Genomic DNA, 13,705 nt, shown 5'->3' with positions numbered 1-13,705 from the left:
CAAGGTGTTTGGAACTAAGTAATCTTTAAAGTCCTTTCCAACCCAAACCATGCTATGACTTGTATGAAAAATACAGAAGAATGTTTTTCTTTCAATATTGTTTTAGCTCTAAGTAATGAAAACTCCCTGTGTTTTCTTAACTACTTAAGACAAGTACCTGAACTATTCATATGCAATATCTACTTTCCCTCTGAGTCAAGTAGGGAGCTGCTTCTCCTCCACAACACTGCCATGAGAAGCGTAGTTTCCCACCTAGAAATGAAGAGTTTTACCAAACATAACCAAACACTGAGAATATTTTGAGGTTGCCTATCCTTTCCATTCCCTCATTCACCAAATTCCACTGACACAAACAATTGTCTGCAGTGGTTCTTGAGCAAGTTCAAGAACATTCAAGGCTACCAAAGCAGGAAATCTGTACAGCTCCTGGCAGGATTTAGTGTAGTCTAGTGCTTAGAGCTCACTGCAATCTATGCAGATAAACACAGAGAGAATAAGGTGAAGAGAAGCAAACACTCTTTGCCAAATGCAAGTATACATATAACTCATGTGTTCCTTGTACACTGTGAATGGATCCAAGAGCTCTATTAAATGTGATGGATGTTGGCTAGCACAGTTCAAAGTCCAGAGCCACTGTGGTATGCTGCCTTTATGTGTCAAACTGGACACATTACATTAGGCCAAGCTCATGAAAGAATGAATACTATGAACAGGTTTCAAAGCACAAGGAGAAGGGTAAACAAGATCTTACTCACAGCTTTTAAGGCTGAATATCTGAGTAAGTATGTTGCTGAACTAGGTTAGCAAATGAGACTCTCTGCATGAAGCTTGTGAGAAGACCTGCATTGTAATTTGATGAAAATGGCTACGAGGCTGCTCCTGATTTGCTTTCCCTTGGCTTCCTGCCCACTGTGTCATGAACGTTCTGAAGGGTTCGGTCCTTCGGGAACAGACTTGTCCAGCATGGATATCCCATAGGGTTGTGAGTCCTACCAGCACCTCTGCTCTAGCATGGGCTTCTCTCCACGGGTCCTGAGGTCCTGCCAGGAGCCTGGTCCAGCACAGGCTTCCCCACAGGTCACAGCCCCTTCTTCAGGCACCCACCTCCTCTGGCATGGGCTTCTCTCCATGGGATCCCTCGCAGGTGGATATCTGTTCTACCATGGACCTCCATGGGCTGCAAAGGGACAACCTTGCTCACTATGGTCTTCACCACAGGCTACAGGGAAACTTCTGCTGTGGCCCCTGGAGCACTGCCTGTGCCTCCTGCTCCTTCTTCACTGACCTTGATGTCTGCAGAGTTGCTTCTCCTGCATATTCTCACTCATTTGTCTTGCTGCAATTGCTGCTGCACAGTAACCTTTTCATTTCCTATCCCAAAGGTACTACCACCATCACTGATGGGCTAAGCCTTGTTCAGCAGTGAGTCTGTCTTGGAAGTGGCAGACAACGACTCGGGGGAAACATCCAACAGCTTCTCACAGAAGTTACCTCTATAGGCCCCTTGCTACTAAAAAGCCCCAGCACACAAGCCAAATATAGCTCCCCACAGCCCTCCATCACCTCATCCTCCAAAACCCTCCTGTTTCTCTTAGTGTGTGTGTCGTCCCCCCCAACCCTCAGCACCTACAGCCTCCTTAACCTCAATTTATCTCCCCTCAGCTCTGCTCCCCTCTATCGCCCATGGCTCCCCTCAGCTTTCCACAGTTCCTTCAGCTTCCCAGTGCCCTCTCTCCTCAACTCACCTACCCTCGACACCGCCCTGCTCTGCTGCTCGCAGCTCCGCTCAGCTCCCCACAGGCCCCTCACGCCTCCCCCGCTCAGTGCCACTCAACCCCTTCCCGGCCCGCGCCGCACTCCGCCTCAGCGGCTCACAGGGCAACGCCTCCTCCGCTGCAACCAATGGGCGCTCCCGCCGGGAGGCCTCCAGCCAATCGCATAGGGCGCAGACGGCCCCCGCTGACAAGCTGTCCCCTCAAGAGCCGCACCGCTTCAGCCGCCACCGGTGACTGGGACCGTGCGGCTGGCCCGTGCGCAGGCGCCGTGTTTCCCGCTCCGTTTCCTGCCCCTCCGCCTCGGCGGGTCACCTCCAGCGCTACCCGCGCCGTCCTCGGTGGCAGTTCCAGCAGGAGCGGGCCCTCACGGTGGGGTCGGGGAGGAACTGTGGAGGGCAGCGGGGAAGGGGATGAGGGCGGTGGGATCTCTCGCATGGGGAGGTTGTGGCGTCTGACGCCCGGGGCAGGGCCGCGGGACATCGTCTGCGGGGCCGGACGGGTGCGTTTCCGTCCCTTTCGGCTTTCAGGCGAGGGGGAGAAAAGCGTTGATAAGGCTGCAAGGCGCTGGTGGTTCCACCCCGAAGCCACCCAATAGGTTCGCTGAGAAACCGGTCTCAGGACCTCCGGCGGTGCCTTGTCCCGGGGCCTTCGCTGCAGGTGTTGCGGCTCCAGGGGCTGGGTGACGGCTCAGATTTGCTTCAAAACCTGCTGGTCCTGGCCACCGTAGAAGTTTGTAGTCGTGACAAGGCGACATCTTGCTGTAAGCTTTGAGGGGCAGCGTAACTTCTTACTGAGCTGAGCATCTGACGAGAAGGTGCAGAGCTTCAGGAGCAGGCTGATGTAATGCTGCCAGCATTTTATAGCTGTCCACGACACAGATGCTTAGGTTTTTTGGCGTGTTTGAAAGTAAATATTGTGGCTTACTGCGCTATGAAGTCTGCTTTAGCACCATCCTTGGTCGTTAAACAATGATTGGACTCGATCTTAAAGGTCTTTTCTAACTGAAACCATTCCACGAAAAACGCTGGCTCTGCTTTTTAAACAGCTGGCCAGATTGAACTGGTGATTCTCTGCTCCACTGCTCCATCTCATTTCTTCTTTCTGCCCCTTGAAGGGGCTTTGCGTTGTCCAGTATTATGATATCCCTCGATGTTGGTTTCAAAGAGCCTATCTTCTAATATTTATATCTTCTAAAGACATTTTAACTGTTGGTTGCAGGGAGTATTTCATGATTCATGAAAGTAATACACTGACAGTTTTGAAGAGTTTGGAGGAAAGAGACAGGCCAGAAGATACTGTAATTAGGAAGATACCTGCTGTTCCTCCTATAATCACTGGTTTGTGTGAGATAAAGGGGAAATGAGCTGGAGCAGGCTTCTTTGAGAAATACTCCCACAATACTGGAGAAGTTTATTCTAAAACCTGGAGATTCACTTCTTTCTTAAAGGCTTCTAGAAAAATCCTGTACCTTCCTCAACAAAGTAGTCTTGTCACACATTATAGTAAGTTTAGGAAGAGAAAAACCCAACAACTTACAAATCCTAGCTTGCATTCATAGTAGTCATGAATTCCTTGGTGAGAAATATCTGCCTTATAGATAAGGTCATTGTCTTTTGTTGATTGGTTGTTCTTTTATATAGAGAAATACGATAAAGAACGGGCTTAAAGGCTGTTACTGTAGATGCACAGTAGCTTAGGAATGTAGAGTTGTAATAAGACACAGAATGATGCAATAATAAGAGAGAAAACTTTTGGAATAAACAAAAAAGTCATCACTCATTTGTTTTAATATATGAAAAACTATGATAATATGCCAGGAACTTCTGAAGTCAGTAGGGAAATGTACTGCTGACTTCAGTGGCTGTTCATTTTGCAGTTAACCTCTACAAGGAAGATCTACAGCTAGTTAAACTGGTTCCAGTGCAATCATCTTGTGTTACATGCCTTATCTTTTTTAATTTTTCAGGTGCATCTGATTACCAGCTGGAAATACTTGGTATTTGGAAGCATCAACAATGAACTCTGTGTTAACATTACTTTTTTCTGGGATAGTTGCCTGTTGCGCTCACTCTGTTGCTGATTCGGTGTCCAGGTTACTTCTTGTGTCTTTTGATGGCTTCCGGGCTGACTATTTGGAAACCTATAAGCTGCCTCATCTTCAGGAGTTCATTGCAGATGGTGTGCTTGTAAAAGAAGTTACAAATGCTTTTATCACCAAGACTTTCCCAAACCATTATACCATAGTGACAGGCTTATATGAAGAAAGCCATGGCATTGTGGCTAATGACATGTATGATTCCAAAGCCAAGAAAAAGTTTTCACAGTTCAATGATTCAGATCCCTTCTGGTGGAATGAGGCAGTTCCAATTTGGGTAACGAATCAACAGCAGGGAAATGGAGCAAGTGCTGCTGCAATGTGGCCTGGTTCTGATGTAAAAATCAACGACACAACTCCTCAATTCTTTATGAAGTATAACTTTTCAGTAACGTTTGAGGAGAGAGTGGAGAAAATTGTAGCGTGGCTGAACAGCACTAATCCAGTTGTCAGTTTTGCTGTGTTATACTGGGAAGAACCAGATGCGAGTGGGCACAAGTATGGACCAGATGACAGGGAGAACATGCGCAAGGTATTAGAAGAAGTGGATAAACATGTTGGTTTCCTTACTAGTAAACTGAAGGCATCGGGTTTGTGGGACTCTGTTAACATCATAATAACAAGTGATCATGGGATGGCTTCCTGTTCTGCAGAGAAGCTGATAGTCCTGGATGACTGCATTGGTCGCAATAACTATACCCTAATAGACAAGAGTCCTGTTGCTGCAGTGCTGCCAAAGCAGGGTATGTTCTGGAGTTTTGGTTTTGTTTGATTTTTTTACTTTTAAAGTCATAGACTAAGAATTAAATCTTGTTTATGATTTTACTGAAAAGTACATGCTATAGTAGACTGGTTTAACATCTTTGGCAAAACTGGTGTAGTTCATGTTGTAGAACTTTGACATAATAAGTGAAAGGAATTTTGTTTATTTAGAAATTAAAGAATCAGTAGGTGATTCTTGTCAAATTGCTGTGGGTGGTAAAGATAAATGGTCCTGGTACAGCTTCATGAGAAAGTAGATAGGCACTTAGTGTGCCTTGTTCTCATGTTGCTCAATTAGTTTATACAGTTTTAATTCACAGTGAGCATGAAATAAACCCTCGTTTTTATTCAGAATAAAAGGTATTACTGTATAAACTTCCAAGTAAAAATCTAAACCCAACTTTGATCACTTTGCTTCTCTTTCTTTGAATGAAACCAGTTTTCATACTGTGAATTCAATTTTCGCATCTTGGAGTACTTGTGAACAGGCATGTCTTAAATTGTGACACTGCTGGTCTGCTTCAGTGGGCAGACTGGAGCAATTCTAATGAATAAACTGATTTATACAGTAACAAAACTTCAGACTTACTGTTTTGGATAAAATATTGACTACTGTGGTGCGTGGTTGCTTTATCCTAGTTTCTGTTCTTGAATTTCACTGTCCTCTTCAGAAAGCCCAAAGTGTGATTCCAATTTTAGGTCCAAAACCTATGAGATGCCTGATGTAAAATGAGAGCAAATTGTGAAATCCACCTCAATACATGTAGGATTTCATTAGGGACACACAAAGAAAATCCTTTTCTACGTGCCTATTACAATTGTTATTTAAAAAACAGATCTTAGATCTAATGGCTGATAATTGCATTAAACTGGATATGATTTCCAACTGTTTCATATGCTGTTTGGGTTTTTTTTTGGCAGACAAAAGACATGTGTATAACTTACTGAAAGAGTGCAGCAGTCACATGAAGGTGTATCTCAAAGAAGAAATTCCAGACAGATTTCATTACCGCAATAACAACAGAATTCAGCCCATCATTCTGGTTGCAGACGAAGGCTGGACAATTGTGCAGAACGAGTCACTTCCAAAGTGTAAGTGTCTGTTCCTTATTTGTGCTCTGGGTGGCTTATGTTGGTAAACATCTGTGGTTGGTGCCAGTTGAGTGGGTGGAGTCCTGGCATTCTGCGTCTTTAGGAACATCTCAAATGTTCTCAGCCTGAGCCTGGAGCGGTTTAACAGACTGGGGTATAGCTAAAACAGTCACGTTCAACTAAATAGCCTGAGGTGTGCTTTCAGGAGTTATATTAGTCAAGCTAGCAGTCTGTCTCAAGTTTCCACTAAAGTGTAACTTCACTGTTATTTCTGCCTACTATATAAAGGGGAGCATAAGTAGAAGAGTGCAAGACACAACAGTTTGTTATAGTACACGTACTAGAAATCAAGTGGGAGGGAATAAATTATAACTAATAATAGAAACACAACAGTATTTCCTGTTAATAGCATCAAATGGCATGTTTTAAAGGTAAAAAGCAAAGTAGAAGTGAATTCACACAGTACCTTGTTAAATTATGTACTCTCTTCCTGCTAGATGCTGTGAATGTCCTATTACGTACATGTATGTGTGTGTAGATATCTATGTGTATGTGTGCACAGCAGCTCTAGTTCCAGGTGCTTCACATGCAGGGTGTTTTGGGTCAAGAGGCATGTATAATTTACTGAAAAGATGCAAAACTCACATGAAAGTAGATCTCGAAGAAATTCAATAGATTTCATTATTCAGCTTGTAATTCTGGTGGCAGATAAAAGGCTTTACGTGTGAGATATATGGATATGTAGATGTAAATGTATGTGTTCAGAAAATGATCAGACAAATTAAATAAAAGGTACCAACTTCCAGGAAGCTCCTGAGCAGACAACAGCTCGAGGCTGGTCTAGAGCTGTTGGGGTACTTCCCAGACTCCCCCCATCAAGACTGCTGTCAGAGACAGGATGCTGTGTGGTGTAAACTTCCGGTTTCACCCAGTTTGGCTGTTCTTTCTATTTGCCCTTCACATGGTTTTCATGTTTTCTCTGTATTAGTACAAAAGTGCTACTTTTAATGTAAGATCTATTGCAATTTTCCCACAGATTGCTACTGTCATTATCTGATACCACTTAGACCTCTATTAGAGAGCATGTGCTCTCTTCCTTGTTTATTGTTGGGTCCAATTTCATCTACCTTAAAATAGTTCTTGAGTGCATTTGTAAGTAACAGCATTGTATCAGTTGAAGTGGATCACTTTTCAAAACAATTCCTCTAGCCACAGCTTCTCAGAAGGAGGAAATGGATCTTAAATCCCAGGGTTTAGCTTAAAAGGCTATTTAAGTGTTTATTGTATTTGTCTCTGTGGACAAAGTAGCAGCATAGCAATTGAAGTGAACCAAAACCTACACTATTCCTAGCAGTGCTGGCACAAGCCCACTCTCCTGATTCAGTGGTGAAAGATGGGAAACTTCATTGGGAGAGGGGACTAAGAACAGCTCAGCTCAAAACAAGCAAGTAGTAGAAGGAAAACAAAAAAGTAACTGAGAAACAAAGGACTGCATTAAAACAGGCAAGATGTAGTAGTGTCTCTATGGTAACAAACATGGCGGGGGGGAAACATTAAAAACAAGTATTGGAAGTTTACTGAAGTGGTGACTGTGACTTAATCAATCAAAACTTCAATGAAGCAGCCAAGGAGACAGTTCTCAGGGAGAGTCCTTAAACTGTTACTAAGAAGCAAACTTCAAACCTAAATGCAGTTACCCAAATACTGTGCTGCATATAATATGATACATTTTTGGCATCTTGGATGGATTTTTCAGCACATTATTTGGAAGTTTGACTATGGCTGCTTTCTAGGTGTTTGTATTTCACAAAAAAATTGAGCATGGATTAAAACCTACCAAAGTCCTTGCAGCTGCAAATGTTTTGCTATATACCTGTCATAAACACCATCATTTGTTTTTTTCACTTTTGACTTTGCATACCCTTTCATCTGAGGGAGGTACCTAATCTGATAAGCATGTTTTGAGGGTACTTAATATACTCCAAGTGAAAGTTGTTGGGGAAAAGTGTTTGGCTTTTCAGAAGTAATTAAAATGTTGTCTTTGAAAGGAGGAAATATCTTTTTCCAAAGTCTGAGAAGAGTAAATTTTCACACCAGCTACTGACTCATGGAGTGGCAACATCCTTTTCAACTTTGGTGGGAGGAGTGGGAAGGAGAAAAACTGGAAATATTGATGATTAAAAGGATATAAGGAGGAGGTAGAACCATGGCTGAAGACTAGGATGGAAAAAGACTTCTGGGGATTGGGGAAGAGAGAAGGAACTCTGGGTTTCTTCAGTGTTTAACAGCTGCTTTTATGTTCTTTGTTAGTCTCTGGTTAAAATGTATGCCTTTTGGGTAGAGGCAAGTAGAGGAATACTCAATGTGCAAACAAACTGTGATGTTTTACTCTTTGTATTTTTCCAGTAGGTGACCATGGCTATGACAACACTCTCCCAAGCATGCATCCATTCCTGGCTGCTCATGGGCCTGCTTTTCGTCAAGGATACAAGCAGAGCATGATGAACAATGTTGACATTTACCCCATGATGTGCCACATCCTGGGACTGACGCCAGAGCCCCACAATGGCACTTTCAGTAACTTCAGGTGCTTGCTTGCTGACCAGTGGTGCAAAAATATTCCAGAAGTTATTGGGATAGTTATTGGGGCTTTTATGATACTGACAACTTTCACCTGCCTTATAATCATCTCCAAGAACAAAGCTGCTCCCCAAAGGCCATTTTCCCGCCTTCAGTTACAATATGATGATGAGAGTCTTTTAATTGGATAGCAGGCAGGGAGCTTCACCTCACCTGCTCTGCAGTGATTTCAGGAAGAGAGTCTGAACTTGCACTGGATGACATTCTTTGATGCACTTTAACAACACCTGTATAAAATGCTGTACAGCCAAGTCTTGCAGACTTCTTTATATGTGCTACCTGATGAGTAGTCCTGTAAGGATATTTTTCAGAACAAAATGGTGAGCAGGAGGTGGCTTTCTGCTGGAAGAGATGTTTAACAAAAGAAGGATGCTTTGTTTTTCATCCAAAGTTCTGAATGCTTTCAAAATTAAATTCCAGTTAATTAACTAGCCAGGACAGCCTAAGTGTGAATCTTAACATTTGTAAATTATAACTGGTTTTGTTTGTGTTGAATTTAATGTTGACTTTTAGTGTTCTTATAACTGTATTGGAAAGTTCTTTTTGTATGAGAGTTAGAAGTTAGTGATGTTTTGGACAGTATGTTCTGATTTGTTTGGAGATAGCAGGTGTAGAGAAGATCCAGTACTTCTGTTTTCACTCTAAGCCAGCGATATAACAAGGAGCTGCTGAGAAGGAAAACAGAAGTCAGTAAGGAAAGCGCTGGTCCATGTCACTTCTGTTTTGAGCAATAAAGCCTGTGGTCTGGCAGTTAGTTACAACATGGGGCTCTGAGACTTCTAGATCGGTGTCTGTGGATGAGATGGTACCATACTCACTGTGAGTGCAGGTATTGTGGAACTATCTGCTTACTCAAGGATGTAGATTAAATCTGAAAATCCTTGGATTACCCAATTTTGTGGGCTGTAGTAGTAAAACTACCCTGTGAAAAGTTTTTTAAGGTGTAAATTGTTGCCAGTGTTTTTGTAATAAAGGTGGTTCTGCCCTGTGTGCCAGGTGATGATTTGGAACGCTGTTGTGCTAAAAAGCAACAATTGAAAGTTGCAGTCACCAAGCAAGGATTCCAAACTGTTCATTTAAACCCTGGAAATTTAAAGGGGAAAGTTTTTTTGTTTGTTTTGGGTTTTAATTTTGAGATCTGTGACCTAGTGTCAGATGGCTGCAGTTTTTTTCTCAAGATCAGTGCTAATGTGGGTCCAGAGGGCTGAAGCAGCACTCCTGCTGCCACAGGCTGAAAGCTGGGCGGTAAGCACATATTTCTGACCCAAGTCCTCGTAAGGACTGTTCTCTATCCATTCTCCACCCAGGCTGTATGTGTGCTTGGAATTGCCTGCCCCAGGTGCAGGACCTTACACTTGGTTGTGTTGAATTTCATGAGGCTGCCATTGTACCACCTATCAAGGTCACCCTGCATGGCACCACTTCTGTTCAATATGTCAACCACACAACACAGCTTGGTGTCATGGGTAAATTTGCTGAGGGTGCCTTGACCCCACTTGTCCATGTTGCTGACAAAGGTGCACCCATCCCAGTATTGACCCCTGAGGACCACCACTCACCCTTTGTTTCCCTTTAGACATCAAGCCTTTGCCCATCATTCTTGGGAGTGTGATCAGCAAGCCCATTTCCTCACACAGTAGCAACACAGGAAACAAGGTCTACTATATAAGACCTACAGTTCTTAAGTTCTGTCACCCTTGCCCTTGTTTTTAATAAAGACACACTATGCAGACTACGACAAACAGCTGGGATGCCTATGAGATGTTGAGGCTGTTCTTCCCCCACCACCCCCCCACACTTGAAGGTTCTTCCCAGAAGTGCTTTTAAATGAAGCAAGCACTTGATGCCTGACAGCATTAGAACAAAGATTTATTTCAATTTCAACGTGTCCAAACAGGAAAAAAGATAATGTTTGTCACCTTAATGTACGCTTCACAGTTCAACAAGGAAAGACAAAATCATGCAAGCTTCTCAGTTTCCAAGCTTAATTTGCAACTTGTACACAGTGTACTCAGATCCACTGTCCAAGCTTGTTTGTACATCATAAAATGTATTAAATACACAGAAGCCAGATTCCACATTGTCCCCAGCCAAAAAAGTAGTCTAGAAAAAAATCTCACATCACAGCAGAGAAGAGGCTGGTGTTTTTCTCCAATGGCATCATATGCATGTTTGATTTCATGAAGTATAGAATCTAGAGTGGGTTGGGTTGGAAGGAATCTTAAAGATCATCTAGCTCCAAACTCTGCTATGGGTGGGGACAGCTTTCGCTAGATCAGGTTCTTCAAAGCTCCATCCAACCTGACTTTGGAAACTTCAGTGGTGCAGAATGCACAGCTTCTCTGGGCAAGCTGTTCCAGTACCTCACCACCCTCACACTGAAGAACTTCTCATATCTAATCTAAATCTACCCTATTTCCATTTAAAATCATTGCCCCTCGTCTAGCACTATAGTCCCTGATACAGACTACCTCTCTGGCTTGGCTTTCCTTTAGGCCCTCTTTAAGAAAGTGCTAAAAGGCCACAGTATCACAGAATCACAGTACTAACCAAGTTGGAAAAGACTTTCAAGATCAAGTCCAACCTATTACCCAACACCTTCTAATCAACTAAACCATGGCACTAAGCACCATACCCAGTCTCTTTTTAAACACCTCCAGGGATGGGGACTCCATCACCTCCCTGAGCAGCCCATTCCAATGCCAATCACTTTGTGAAGAACTTCCTAACGTGCAGCCTAAAGCTGTCCTGGCACAGTCTGATACTGTGTCCTCTTGTTCTGTCATTGGTTGCCTGGGAGAAGAGACCAACCCCCACCTGGCCACAACCTCCTTTCAGGTAGCTGTAGAGAGCAATGAGGTCTCCCCTGAGCCTCCTCTTATCCAGGCTAAACAACCGCTGCTCCTCACAGGGCTGTGCTCCAGCCCCCTCACCAGCCTTGTTGCCCTTCTCTGGATACATTCAAGCACATCAACATCTTTCTTAAACTGAGGAGCCCAGAACTGGACACAGCACTCAAGGTGTAGCCTAACCAGTGCTGAGTACAGGGGCAGAATGATTCCCCTGGTCCTGCTGGCCACACTGTTCCTGATACAGGCCAGAATGCCATTTGCCTTCTTGGCTACCTGGGCACACTGCTAGCTCACATTCAGATGGCTGTCCACTAGTACCCCCAAGGTCCCTTTCTGCCTGGCTGCTCTCCAGCCACTCTGTCCCCAGCCTGTAGCACTGCATGGGGTTGTTGCAGCCAAAGTGTAGAACCCAGCACTTAAATTTGTTACATCTCCTGTGGTTTGACTCTGTCCATCTATCCAGCCTCGCAAGGTCCCTCCTACCTTCCAACAGATCAACACTTGCTCCCAACTTGGTGTCATCTGCAAACTTACTGATGCTGAACTCAATCCCCTCATCCAGATCGTCAATGAAGATGTTAAACAGGACTGGTCCCAGCACTGATCCCTGAGGCACACCACTAGTGACAGCTGCCAACTGGATATGACTTCATTCACCACCAGTCTCTGGGCCTGGCCTTCCAGCTAGTTCTTAACCCAGCACAGAGTGCCCCTGTCCAAGCCACGGGCTGCCAGCTTGGCTAAGACTTTGCTATGGGAGACAGTGCTAAAGGCTTTGCTGAAGTCCAAGTAGACTATACCCACACATCTCCTATATTACCCACATCCACCAAGGGGGTCACCTGGTCATAAGTGATCAGGTTGGTCAGGCAGGATCTGCCCCTCCTAAATCCACATTGGCTGGGTCTGATCCCTTGGCCATCCTGTAGGTGCCCTGTGATAGTACTCAGAAGGGTTCTCCTTCTGACCCTTTTTGTGGATGGGCACCACCCTAGCCAGCTTCCAGTATTCAGGGACCTCTCCAGTGAGCCATGACTGTTAATAAATGAGGGAGAGCTGCTTGGCCAGCTCATCCACCAGCTCTCATCACCCTAGGATGGATCCCATCTGGTCCCACAGACTTGTGGCTCAGCAGGTCTCTAACTGCTTCCTCCTGGATTACAGGGGGGCTATGCTATTTATTCCCTGACCCCATCTACCATCTCAGGAGGCCAGCTGTCCTAAAGACAACCTGTCTTACTATTGAAAATTGAGGCAAAGGAGGTGTTGAGCACCTCTGCTTTTTCCTCATCTTTAGTTACTCTGTTCCCCTCCACATCCAATAAAGAATGGAGGTTGCCCTTGCCCCTCTGTTTACCATTATTTATAAAAGTATTTTTATTACCCTTCACAGAAGTGTCCAGTTTAAGTTCTAACTGGGAGAATCAGCCTGCTGGCCATGCTACTTTTGATGCAACCCAGGATGTGATTATCCTTCTAGGCTGCAAACACACACTGCTCATGTCCAGCTTTACACCCACCAACACTCATACCAATCTGCATGGCTGCTCTCAAACCAATCACTGCCCAGCCTGTATTTGTGCTTGGGATTGCCCTGACCCAGATGCAGGACCTTGCCCTTGGCTTTGTGAGCCTCAAGCTTGTCAAGGTCGCTCTGGATGATATACCTTCCCTCCAGCATATTGACCACACCACATTTTAAAGCTCCATCTGGGTGTTGGCATTGGATATTGCCAGGGTAGATGCTGCAGACTCCTCAGCCAGATCTGCACTCTTTGCTCTGAATGTCCACCATTCCACCCTCCTCAAAGAAGGGCCTTACAGTACAACACAGAACAATAACATCACAAAGAGCTTGTGTTCCCAATCTACTCTGAATATTACTCTTCCAAATCTGTTTATTTAGGAGAAACCTACTGGTCTTCCCTCTTTGCATGTTTAGGCAAGTAAACCTGAGCCCCTGGATTACTGAACAACACTGACCAACAACAGCCCCTTCTTAAAATCAAGGATCAGTTTGGCTGATAACAAAACTTCCCCTGTCACAATTTAAAAAGTGGGAGTTTAATGAACACCTCCAAGACTCCAATCCTGTTATTTTTACATCTTTCATAAACGCTCCTATGAAGTTCATTAAGTCTGGAATTATGTTGGTGAACTTTGAGTACTGTGCTTCAGTTAGCTTGTTGCAGCTTCCTGCTAGGTCTGCCAGGAATCCTCCTAACTGCTGCATTAATTTGACAGATCACAGCCAAGAGCAAGGTGATCCCATCTTTGTCCTCTGCTGGGCATGGTGGATAAAGCAATAAACTGCATTTACAGACAAGTATTTGTGTGGAAGTTTTGAAGAGTTTCTTTCTCCTTCAGGCATTATACTCAGAAACAAAGTGCAGAGGAATACTACCTCACACAGGGAGCGGGGAAACAAATAGCTTTTAAACAGGTCTGACAACTAGGCAACTTTCCTCACTTAGTATGCATACTATGTT

At 44.2% G+C, this 13,705-nt stretch overlaps 1 protein-coding gene across 1 annotated transcript; it reads left to right on the top strand.

Moving 5' to 3' along the window:
- The first annotated feature begins 2,006 nt into the window (after window positions 1–2,006).
- ENPP4 (ectonucleotide pyrophosphatase/phosphodiesterase 4) lies at window positions 2,007–9,354 on the top strand. The gene is made up of 4 exons (XM_064145773.1): window positions 2,007–2,144; window positions 3,742–4,613; window positions 5,554–5,724; window positions 8,131–9,354. The coding sequence occupies exons 2-4, from the start codon at window positions 3,791–3,793 to the stop codon at window positions 8,493–8,495; spliced, it is 1,359 nt and encodes a 452-aa protein (XP_064001843.1). The 5' UTR covers window positions 2,007–2,144; window positions 3,742–3,790; the 3' UTR covers window positions 8,496–9,354.
- The last annotated feature ends 4,351 nt before the right edge of the window (window positions 9,355–13,705 follow it).

This window comes from Pogoniulus pusillus, chromosome 7 (genome assembly GCF_015220805.1).
Source record: "Pogoniulus pusillus isolate bPogPus1 chromosome 7, bPogPus1.pri, whole genome shotgun sequence".
Classification (NCBI taxonomy): Eukaryota; Metazoa; Chordata; class Aves; order Piciformes; family Lybiidae; genus Pogoniulus; species Pogoniulus pusillus.
The sequence above is the reverse complement of the archived record's forward strand: the minus strand, read 5'-3'. Positions and strand labels throughout refer to the sequence as shown.